At 41.5% G+C, this 12,989-nt stretch overlaps 1 protein-coding gene across 1 annotated transcript; it reads right to left on the reverse strand.

Moving 5' to 3' along the window:
• Nucleotides 1–11,823: 11,823 nt before the first annotated feature.
• LOC137533504 (olfactory receptor 12D1-like) lies at nucleotides 11,824–12,777 on the reverse strand. Its single transcript, XM_068254881.1, has one exon. The coding sequence runs from the start codon at nucleotides 12,775–12,777 to the stop codon at nucleotides 11,824–11,826; it is 954 nt and encodes a 317-aa protein (XP_068110982.1).
• Nucleotides 12,778–12,989: the final 212 nt, after the last annotated feature.

Raw genomic sequence — 12,989 nt, forward strand, 5'->3', positions numbered from 1 at the left:
TTGGCGCTGTATAAATACAATAAATAAATAAATAAATAAATACACAAATAAATAAATTCATAAATAAATCAGTAAATTCATAAATATATAAATACATCAGCAACAGTAGCAGGAAGAGGAGTGTGTGGCAGCAGCAGGCATGTCACGGGCCATGGTAGCTAGCGTTACTACCACAGCAAGTGAAGAAACACCAGGCCAAATTATCAGGACCCCGGGAATGAAGGTTTATGTTGTCAAAGAATGTCCTCCTCTCGCCGACAGTAGGTGCCAGGAACGTGCCTTCAATCCAGGCCTGGTTGATCTTCAAAAATGTCAGTCTGTCCACTCCCTCTGTGGACAGACGAGAGCTCTTCTCGGTGACCACGCCACCGGCCGCACTGAAGCAACTCTTGGACAGCACGCTGGAAGGAGGGCAAGACAGGACTTCCAGGGCGTCAGTGGCTGGCGGCGGACCAGTCACAGACCTGCTGCTGCTGCTGCTGGCAGTGGCTGCTGCAATGGCGCTGCCTCTCCTGGTGGTGCCTCGTCCTCTACCTCTGCCAGTCATTTTGAACGTATATACGAATAAACAAATGTGTAGAAAATGGCGGGAAAGGGTGTAAACCTTAATAAAGTCTGGGTTGGTGGTGGTGGTGAGTGACTGACTGGTGGTGTCAACAAAAAATGGATTTTTTTTAAAGTAGTAGTAGTAGTAGTAATAGTAGTAGTAGTACTACTACTAACAGTGAGTCTCTACAGTACTAACTCGTGTGACAGTGGGTGACAATTACGGTCGGTCACACACAGTCAGACGCAATCAATAGGGTGCGCCGGCAAATGACAGTCACAGCAGGTGACAACAAGGGATGTTGGCCTGCGAATGTAACAATTTACTACAAAAAGGTAATAAATCATGCAGTAACTAATGAAAAAAATTAAATGGAGGGGTGGGTGGGTGGTAGTAGTAGTGGAAGAAAGACTACCACCTACCTAGTAGTAGTACGGTTGTACACGCAGGTAGTAACTATTAAACGCCTGCTGTACTAAACAGTACACAATATAACTAACTGCCAGACAGTGGGTGACCAATTACATTCGGTCGGTCACACACAGTCAGACGCAATCAATAGGGTGCGCCGGCTAATGACAGTCACAGCAGGTGACAACAAGGGATGTTGGCCTGCGTATGTAACAATTTACTACAGAAAGGTAATAAATCACGCAGTAACTAATGAAAAAAAATTAAATGGAGTTAGTAGTAGTGGAAGAAAGACTACCACCTACCTAGTAGTAGTACGGTTGTACGTGCAGGTAGTAACTATTAAACGCCTGCTGTACTAAACAGTACACAATATAACTAACTGCCAGACAGTGGTCGACCAATTACAGTCGGTCGGTCACACACGGTCAGACACAATAAATAGGGTGCGCCGGCAAATGACAGTCACAGCAGGTGACAACAAGGGATGCTGGCCTGTACACAGTCAATCAGTAACTAACTAGTATTAACTAACAGTACTGAAGCTATAAACTAACAGACTACAGCAAACAGCAGCAGTACAATTTAACTAAACTACTATAGTACACAACTACCTAGAATCCCTAACCTACCTAAGCTAGTAGTAGGCTAAGGCTGCCCTAGGCTAGCAGGCCTAGCCTGCACACAGACTAACACTAGCCTAGCACAGTATACAGTACACACTAGCTGACTACACACAATCAAATTACTATCTATCTATATAAAAGTACAATGAATGTGTTTAGGAGGTGTTTAGGAAGCAAAACGCAAGGTTTAGCACAGAATACACTTGATCAGACACGCAGCACAGCACTGGAGATGCTCTCAGTACCAGCTCAGTCACACAAGTGCGTAGTTCCAAAAAATGGCCGCCGCCTTATATAGAGGAGGAAAGGGCCAGGCTCTGATTGGTTGCTAGCATTGCCAGGGACTCGGCTGCAGGAATTCTGATTGGCCCACGCCATTCCCGAATCCCGAAGCCGAACCCCACGCGTCATCCGGCCGAATTCAAATGCGCACATTCGCCCGCCTTCGGGTCCGGCGCATTCGGCTTCGGCTTCGACTTCGGGAATGCTGAATTTTACCCAAATAATTCAGGTAAATTTGCATTCGGGAGTCCTGGAGAGCACCCCTGCCAGCAAGTGAGAAAATACTCAAGCTAATTTAGTTAGTACTTTGTCATCTACCTTTTGGTACTTTTTGAATGCAAAGCGCTGAAAAGTTATTTTGATAGAAACAAAAAAAAAATGATCTCCTTGGAGAAAACTCAGGAGAAATAGTTACTGTAATTGCATATGGGCCCAGATGTGTGTTCTGCTCTCTTCACTACAAACTAACATGCCACAATGATGCCCCTTGCCAGCTGTAAATGTGCTGCCATGTGTAACAAATTTAAGAATGTAAATGGAGGCATTTAAAGATATTACAATTGACAAACAGGGACTAAATAATTCATAAAATGATCTTTTAAAAAATAAGCAATTTTAAGTAGTGTGTTCAGTAAATCCCCTCTCTAATTAATGATATTGATACTTGATTTTGAAATAAAGGTTAATTTTTGTTGCATTGTTTACTTATCCTCCTTGAACTGTAACAATAAAAGTATAGAGATTAACGGGGAAAGGATAATGGTCATTTTATTATGTACGGGGTGTCATATGAACAATGGTCATAGTGGATCATAATTCAATATTTTCATTGTAACAGCCCTGTGTTTTATTCATGTTGCAGCCTGGTTATTATAGTGTCTGTATTACATATCCCCATTCCATGTTTCTCTCCTTTGAATTGCCTCTATTTTATTGACCTCTCTGACGGCAACACCGAGCTATAGTAGGAAAATTGCCCAATGCGTGCGTGTGTGTGTGTGTATGTGTGTGTGTGTGTGTGTGTGCGTGTATATTTTTTTATATGTGTGTATATATATATATATATATATATATATATATATATATATATATATATATATATATATATATATATATAAATATATATACACCCAGTCCCATGCACGCCTCCAGGACTTCTCAAGAGCTGTTCCAACACTATGGAGCTCCCTACCTCCATCCATTAGGGCAGCCCCTTCTTTCAACATCTTCAGGAAAGCCCTCAAAACTCACCTTTTCACTCTGGCCTACCACCCCTCACAAGTGCTCTAAACCCGCAGCTGAACTCTGGTCCCCTACCTTTCGTGTCCCTACCTCTCCCTCTAGATTGTAAGCCTTTAGGCAGGGCCCTCCTCCTATTGTGTCCTACCTGATCATGCACCTCCATTCCTGTGCACCCATGCTATGCATTTGAGTGAACTCAAATCGCCTAATCTCCACGCTCCGATCCAATGACTGACTAAGCATTACCTTGCACTCATAATGTGCCATGTGATCTGGTTTTTGCTGTAGTACTGTATTGTCATATTGCTGTATGTCCCCCCTAAACATTGTCTGTAATTTAAACTAATGTCCAGCGCTGCTTAATATGTTTATAAATACAATAAATAAATATATATATATATATATATATATATATATATATATATATATATATATATATATATATATATATACTCTATGCACACACACACACACACACACATATATATATATATACAGTATATACTGTATATGCACACACACAATCAATTTTATTGGAATTCCACATGAAAGACCAACACAAAGTGGTGTACACATGAGAAGTGGAACGGAAATCATACATGATTCCAAACACTTTTTACAAATAAATAACTGCAAAGTGGTGTGTGCATAATTATTCGGCCCCCTTTGATCTAAGTGCAGTCAGTTGCCTATAGACATTGCCTGATGAGTGCTAATGACTAAATAGAGTGCACTCTGTGAGGGCCTCAGAGGTTGTCTAAGAGAATATTGGGAGCAAAAACACCATAAAGTCCAAAGAACACACAAGACAGGTCAGGGATCAAGTTATTGAGAAATTTAAAACAGGCTTAGGCTACAAAAAGATTTCCAAAGCCTTGACCATCTCACGGAGCACTGTTCAAGCGATCATTCAGAAATGGAAGGAGTATGGCACAACTGTACACCTACCAAGACAAGGCCATCCACCTAAACTCACAGGCCGAACAAGGAGAGCGCTGATCAGAAATGCAGTCAAGAGGCCCATGGTGACTCTGGACGAGCTGCAGAGATCTACAGCTCAGGTGGGTGACTCTGTCCATAGGACAACTATTAGTCCTGCACTGTACAAAGTTGGCCTTTATGGAAGAGTGGCAAGAAGAAAGGCATGGTTAACAGAAAGCATAAGAAGTCCCGTTTGCAGTTTGCCACAAGCCATGTGGGGAACACAGCAACCATGTGGAAGAAGGTGCTCTGGTCAGATGAGACCAAAATTGAACTTTTTGGCCAAAATGCAAATCGCTATGTGTGGCAGAAAACTAACACTGCACATCACTCTGAACACACCATCCCCACTGTCAAATATGGTGGTGGCAGCATCATGCTCGGGCAGTGCATCTCTTCAGCAGGGACAGGGAAGCTGGTCAGAGTTGATGGGAAGATGGATGGAGCCAAATACAGGGCAAACTTGGAAGAAAACCTCTTGGAGACTGCAAAAGACTTGAGACTGGGGCAGATGTTCACCTTCCAGCAGGACAATGACCCTAAACATAAAGCCATGGCAACAATGGAATAGTTTAAAACAAAACATATCTATGTGTTAGAATGGCCCAGTCAAAGTCAAGATCTAAATCCAATCGAGAATCTGTGGCAAGATCTGAAAACTGCTGTTCACAAACGCTGTCCATCTAATCTGACTGAGCTGGAGCTGTTTTGAAAAGAAGAATGGGCAAGGATTTCAGTCTCTAGATGTGCAAAGCTGGTAGAGACATACCCTAAAAAGACTGGCAGCTGTAATTGAAGCAAAAGGTGGTTCTACAAAGTAATGACTCAGGGGGCCGAATAATTATGCACACCCCACTTTGCAGTTATTTATTTGTAAAAAATGTTTGGAATGATGCATGATTTTCGATCCACTTTTCACACGTACACCACTTTGGTCTTTCACGTGGAATTCCAATAAAATTGATGCATGTTTGTGGCAGTAATGTGACAAAATGTGGAAAACTTCAAGGGGGCCGAATACTTTTGCAACCCACTGTATAAATACATATATACATATATAAATAATTTAGCCTGTCTGATCCCCCCATCTGGACTGGACAGAAGGAAAACATAGAGAAATGCTCCCTGTGTGTATATAGGGAGTATATCATGTCTAATTCCTCCTCATTTGTCTCTAATCACAAGTTGAAATTTGATCTCCCCATTTCACCATCGCAGATAAGCTTATTTGAAAGCACAGGATAACAATGTAGCCATTTGGTTCCCAACTGCTTCTGAGCTAAGTGCTTCTGCCTTTCTGTTACTAATTTTGGCCCGGATTTTGACTACTCTCTGCCTGCAGCCTGCACCAACCTCTGCCTGGATTTTGACTACTCTCTGCCTGCAGCCTGCACCAACCTCTGCCTGGATTTTGACTACTCTCTGCCTGCAGCCTGCACCAACCTCTGCCTGGATTTTGACTACTTTCTACCTGCCACCTGTACTGACCTCTGCCCGGATTTTGACTACTCTCTGTCTGCCTTATTTGTTCAGTTTCACAAATTTTTAAGTTTATTTATAAATTGAATGAATTCAACAAATTTGTGTTCCAGTCTTTTATTTATATTCAAAAAAGCAAAGAAAATGAAATCTGGGCACCAGCCAGCAGTAATGCTTAAGTCACACCTTTAATCCATCCACCTGGAATTCCAAACAAAAACTATACAGAGTATAGTTTTACAGGGATACCTGCTTCTTCAGAGGCAACAATGACATTAAAGGACAAAGAGAAACTTTAAATACATTTACAAATCACAAAAGACGGGCTTGCCACACTTCGTAATCCTCCCCACCGCCGAGCGTGTGCTTCCGTGTCAGGCGCCGCCCCGAGCCACTGATTCGCACATAGATTCTGACGTCACCATCTCGGGGACATCTCTCAGGCGCTGCCTGATTGATCTGTCAGGGGTCAGGTGACTAGTACGTCACATCCCCTCTTCCAATGCGGCCAGCGGTATCGGTGAGGAGATGGGTCAGCGTCTAGTTGCCTAGGCGACAGGCCCTGAAGTGTGGCGTACCTGCAAAATAAAAACAAACATACAAGGACACATTAAAATCATTACAGCAATCGGGCAATAAAAAAGGATTATAATATATACATAAAATATAACCTGTATTGTACAATGAGAGCTGGAATAGTGTTAGAGACGATTGGCTCACGAGGTTCAAGAATCAATTGGGCTGTAGAATATGGAATTTGGTGATTGTGGGGGTTACAGGGGCTAATGTAATCCTACTAATATAATAAATGGGAAAGTTCGGAAGTTTGGATGTTTAGATGTTTGTTACTCGATCACGCAAAAACGGCTGAACGGATTTTAATGAAATTTGGCACACACATAGTACATTACCTGGAATAAAGTATAGGATACTTTTTATTCCCATAACCAAAAAGAGACAAATACTGGAAAATGTAAACTGCAGCCATTCTTACACTGTTACCCTGGAGGTGTGTTTAGCTTCTAAGGGTAGAATGGTTAATTTGCATATATTCAGCAGTGATGCACTGGGAGACATCTCAAGCTCACTCCAACCTGAATTATAGCAATTTCTTTCTGTTTTAAGAAAGCAAACTTTTGTTTTTCTTAACATCTTAGTAAGGGGGCTTTTAGGACCATTGTAGTCCCTTACACACTCCAATGAGTTCTGGGTCACCATGAGCTTGCTGGTTAGTCTGTAGCTCTTGGTGTTACAAGCCCTACTGCATAGAGCCAATCCATGCCATGCACTGCTGAGGATCAAACAATCCAAAACAGTCTGTATGCATGTTGGATTATCATGGCTCTGTTCAAATTAACAAGGTGACACATCATTGCATTCCAGCAGTTCTGGAGGTGTGTTTAGCATCTAAGGGTAACAATGGTTAATTTGCATATATTCAGCAGTGTTGCACTGGGAGACATCTCAAGCTCACTCTAACCTGAATTATTGCAAATTCTTTCTGTTTTAAGAAAGCAAACTTTTGCTTTTCTTACACTGTTAATGGTAGCGTTCTCAAACTTTGCACGATTGGTCGTTGGGTGACTAGGATTATTATTCAGAAAAGTGGTTGGAGCCTATAAAAGCCAATCAAAATTCACCTATTGATTTTCAAGGGGAATATTTACATTTCTGTCATTCTTGCACTGTTAATGGCACAAGCCTCAAACCTGGTACAGTTGATCATTGGGTGACTGGGGTTCAATTTCAGAAAGGGGGTGGAGCCACATATAGCCAATCAGATTTGTTTCATTCCAATGCAAATTATTGTTGCCAAACACCCCAAAGCTCACAAACTTGGTAATTGAGTAATTGATTAATTGTGTGTTAGGGTTAGGAAAGTGGGCACAGCCAACACCAGCCAAATACATAAGCGGGCAACGCAGGGTCATAAGTGGGCGGAGACAAATACAAATTTTACTGGGGAAATGTAAACAGCAGCCATTCTTACACTGTTAATGGTAGGGTTCTCAAACTTTGCACAGTTGGTTACTGGGTGACTGGGGTTAATATTCAGAAAAGTGGGTGGAGCCTACAAAAAACAATCAAAAATTACCTATTGATTTTTCAGGGGAATATTTAATTGCTGCCATTCTTGCACTGTTAATGGCACAAGCCTCAAACCTGGTACAGTTGATCATTGCGTGACTGGGGTTTAAATGTATATAAGGGGGTGGAGCCCCAAACAGCCAATCTGATTTGTTTCATTTTAATGCAGGTTGTTGATGCCAAAGACCGCAAAGCTCACAAACTTGGTCATTGAGTAATTGAGTAATTGTGTGTTAGGGTTAGGAAAAGTGGGCGCAGCCAACACCAGCCAAATACATAATCGGGCAATGCTGGGTCATCAGTAGGCGGAGACAAATACAAATTTCACTGAGAAAATGTAAACTGCAGCAATTCTTACACTATTAATGGTAGGGTTCTCAAACTTTGCACAGTTGGTCACTGGGTGACTGAGATTAATATTCAGAAAAGTGGTGGAGCCTACAAAAGCCAATCAAAATCCACCTATTAATCTTTAAGGGGAATATTTAATTGATGACATTCTTGCATTGTTAATCACCTGTACCTGGTACAGTTGGCCATTGGGTGATTGGGGGTCAAATTCAGAAAAGGGGTGGAGCCACAGCCAATTAGATTTATTTTATTTCAATGCAAATTATTGATGCCAAAGACCGCAAAGCTCACAAACTTGGTCATTAAGTAATTTTGTGTTAGGGTTAGAAAAAGTGGGCGGAGTTAACACCAGCCAAATACATTCCTGGGCAATGCTGAGTCTTCAGTGGGTGGAGACAAACACAAATTTCACTGGGAAAATGTAAACTGCAGCCATTCTTACACTATTAATTGTAGGGGTCTAAAACTTTGCACAGTTGGTCACTGGGTGACTGGGATTAATATTCAGAAAAGTGGGTGGAGCCTACAAAAACCAATCACAATTCACCTATTGATTTTCAAGGCAAATATTTAATTTCTGCCATTTTTGCACTGTTAATGGCACAAGCCTCAAACCTGGTACAGTTGATCATTGGGTGACTGGGGTTAAATATTTAGAAAAGGGATGGGGCCACAAACAGCGAATCAGATGTGTTTCATTTCATTGCAAATTATTGATGCCAAAGACCACACATCTCACAAACTTGGTCAATGACTATTGACAATTGTGTGTTAGGGTTAGAAAAAGTGGCCACAGCCAACAGCAGCCAAATACATAGAAAGAGAAGAGAAAAATACAATTTTCACTGCCAGAATGTAAACTGCAGCCATTCTTACACTGTCTGTCAATGGCTGGGTTCTTAAACTTTGCACAGTTGGTCACTGGGTGACTGGGATTAATATTCAGAAAAGTGGGTGGAGCCTACAAAAGCTAATCAAAATTCACCTATTGATTTTCAAAGGAGTGGAGCCACAGCCAATTAGATTTATTTCATTTCAATGCCAATTATTGATGCCAAAGACCGCAAAGCTCACAAACTAGGTCATCAGTGAGTAATTGTGTGTTAGTATTAGAAAAAGTGTACAGAGCTAACACTAGCCAATTACATACCCGGGCAACGCCGGGCGACCAGCTAGTGTAATATAAAGCGTAACGCTCCTGGCCGAATTATGTATTCTACAGCCCAATTGATTCTTGAAGCTCGTGAGCCAATCGTTTCTAACACTATTCCAGCTCTCATTGCACAATACAGGTTATATTGTATGTATATATTATAATCCTTTTGTATTGCCCGATTGCTGTAATGATTTTAATGTGTCCTTGTATGTTTGTTTTTATTTTGCAGGTACGCCACACTTGAGGGCCTGTCGCCTAGGCAACTAGAAGCTGACCCACCTCCTCACCGATACCGCTGGCCGCATTGGAAGAGGGGATGTGACGTACTAGTCACCTGACCCCTGACAGACCAATCAGGCAGTGCCCGAGAGACGTCCCCGAGATGGTGACGTCAGAATCTATGTGCGAATCAGCGGCTCGGGGCGGCGCCTGACATGGAAGCACACGCTCGGCGGTGGGGAGAATTACAAAGTGTGGTAAGCCCGTCTTTTGTGATTTGTAAATGTATTTAAACTTTCTCTTTGTCATTTAATGTCATTGTTGCCTCTGAAGAAGCAGGTATACCTGCGAAACGGCTGTCAGCCCTACTCTGTATAGTTTTTGTTTGGAATTCTAGGTGGATGGATTAAAGGTGTGACTTAAGCATTACTGCTGGCTGGTGCCTGGATTTCATTTTCTTTGCTTTTTTGAATCATAATACCTTTGCCCGAAGGCACATGGTTACACACCTGCAGCTCCCTGGATCTGCCTGTCTGTACATCTAGTGCCAACCACTATTGTGCTCTTCTACCTTGGATTCTTTTATGTATATGCAGAATGTCTACCGGGCTTTTATTCTGATATATTTTGGTGAGTTATGACTTAAGAATTGGAGGTCTCAAATTCTTGAATAAAATGTACCAATTTTAGATCCAAAAATCCAGACAGATATGCACCACCAGGGGCGTGTCCCCCATTGTATCCCCATTACAACTATTATTATTTAGTATTTATATAGCGTCAACATCTTCCGCAGCGCTGTACAGAGTATATCGTGTTGTCACTAACTGTCCCTCAGAGGAGCTCACAATCTAATTGGCTACCATAGTCCTATGTCTATGTATGTATTGTATTTGTTGTAGTCTAGGGCCAATTTAGGGAGGAGCCAATTAACCTATCCGTATGTTTTTTGGGATGTGAGAGGAAACCTGAGTGCCCGGAGGAAACCCACGCAGACATGGGGAGAACATACAAACTCCTTGCAGATGTTGACCTGGCTGGGATTCGAACCAGGGACCCAGCGCTGCAAGGCGAGAGCACTAACCACTATACCGCCGTGCTGCCCACAATGCCTACATATATCATACCCCCTTTAGTAGTGCCTATAATATGTGCACTTAATAGTGGTCCCTGTTAGGAATGAGCAACGGAAATATTTGTGAAATTAGTTTTGTAATTAATTCCCACCCAGTGAAAATGTATTTGTATTGAAGTCTGTAGCCCTGATTTCCCTGGTGATCTAGTGGTCTCCTTGCCCCATATAAATTTCCCTAGGCGTTTAAAGAACCCCCTATTATAGTTTATTTTCTGGTTCTCCCCTACTTTCTGCCATGTAGAAATTATGGAACTAGGATACATGCTGCTAGAAGAAACTGGCTGCAGTATGGAGCACAGAAGAGCCAAAGTTATTGATGGAACAGATCACTAAAATATTCTGAGGGTGCGGGGTTTAATGCTAAATTATTTGTATTGACTCCCGAGGTGAAAAAATACATCTATTTTTACTTACCTGAGGCTTCTTCCAGCCCCTAGTAGTTATTTGGGTCCCCCGCCATAGCACCGGTCCTCCCCAGTGTTGCGTTGGCTGCCTGTAGATCAATGACTCATCAGCAGGTTGGCACTTCTGTGGGTGCGTGAGCGCCAACGTGCATATATGCTCATGTCACAGGGCACGTACTGTGCCTGCGCAGTAGTGTTGCACAGGTGCAGTATGAGTCTGATGATGCGAGCACTCTCATGTGATGGGTTGGCGATCTTAACAGGCGACCAGTGGGACATCGGGGAGGACCGGAGCTGTGGTGAGGAACCCAAATGACTTCTAGGTGCTGGATGAAGCCCCAGGTAAATAAAAATAGATTTATCTCTTTGCCTTGGGAGTCCTTTAATTACCTTCTACCACAATAAGTCTTGGCCATAAATAAGAATAACAATAGACCCTACTGAGCAAGTAAGGCTCTAAAAAAAATAGTCCAATCTACAGTAACAGGCTCCTCAGCAGCACTGATAAAAAGAAGAGAAAAATCAAAATGGTCCTAGATCAAAAAATGTGAGCTATAAATTACTTTTGCTTGGAACTATACACTAGGTGATTTATGCATCCAGTAGGTTGCCTTATACTACAAGCATGATTTACATAGTTCTTTCTCACCCTCATATGTTGATTAGGTGCTTCAGAGGAGCAGGGCATTGTGGGATGGCCCAAGGAGTCCACCAAATTTTCCAACTGACATTGCAGTTGTTCAGAGCAGACTTTTCCAAACCAACTGGCCAAAATTTGTGACCCAACTTGACTTTTACTCAAATATAAACAGCAGTACCATGTTCTGTAGTATAGCAGCATTTTTTTTTACCTTTGTGTACTATTCATATATTTATTTTCTAATGCAAGTCATTATTTTTCTTCAATTTTTTAGGACTCGTATCTGATTATGATCATCTGAAATTAACTTCCTAAGTGCTCTCTTTACTTCTTTGTTTCGTAGAGCATAGATTAAAGGATTTAAAGCAGGGGTAATCACTGTAAAGAGAACTGCAGTTATTCGATCTTGTTCCAAGGACTCTTTTGTAGCTGGTCTTAAGTATGTGCAGAAAGCTGTTCCGTAGTATAGAAGAACAACAATAAGGTGGGATGTGCAGGTAGATAAAGCTTTATATCTGCCTTGTTCGGAGTGGATGTTCTGAATATGGATTGCAATAAATACATAAGAAATAATAATCAGAATAAAAGTGCCAACGGCCACAGATCCGGTAACAATGTTTACCAAGCTTTCATTGATATGAGTGTCTGTGCAGGCCAACTTTAGGAGAGGCTTAATATCACAGTAAAAGTGAGTAACTTTGTTAGCACTGCAAAATGGCAACCTGGAGGTTAGAATCGTGTGAGATAAAGAGTATAAACAACCAACAACCCAAGATGTGAAAGCAAGCTGTATACAAATGTCCCTTGCCATAAGGACATGGTATCGCAATGGTTTACAAATGGCAACATATCTATCATAAGACATTGTCATAAGAAGCATGGCCTCGGTACTACCCAAGAAGTGAAATACATAAAGTTGAGTTATGCAGCCTTGAAAGGATATTTTTTTATCTTCCATAAGCAAACCTGACAGCATTTTGGGGACCGTAGTTGATGAGTAAAAGAAGTCCAAAAAGGAAAGATTGCCCAAAAAAAAGTACATGGGGGTGTGCAGACCATGATCACTAATCACTACTACTATGATAATTAAGTTTCCAACAAAACTGAAGAGATAGAATGTAAAAAAACTTATGAAAAGGAGTACTTGCAGCTTAGGCAGGCTTGTGACGCCTAGAAGTAGAAATTCTGTAACAAATGTCTCATTAAGACCTTCCATTGGAATCTGGAAATTAAAAATATATGAGTTTCTCACAATTCTTGTAGAAGTTATAGATATACATTTCATAAACCGGAAGAAGGAAATGGGTAGGTTAACATTGCTTAATTGTACAGTTTTGTTTCAATGACATATTGGGCCCAATTCAATTCACCTTTTTCTCCTTAGTTTCTTCCTAGGTGATATTTTCACTTTATAAATAGGGATGTTCA

This window comes from Hyperolius riggenbachi, chromosome 9, assembly GCF_040937935.1.
Source record: "Hyperolius riggenbachi isolate aHypRig1 chromosome 9, aHypRig1.pri, whole genome shotgun sequence".
NCBI lineage: Eukaryota > Metazoa > Chordata > Amphibia > Anura > Hyperoliidae > Hyperolius > Hyperolius riggenbachi.

Coding starts and splice junctions, on each gene's coding strand:
- LOC137533504 (XM_068254881.1), bottom strand. CDS start 12,777: ATGGAAGGTCTTAATGAGACATTTGTTACAGAATTTCTACTTCTAGGC.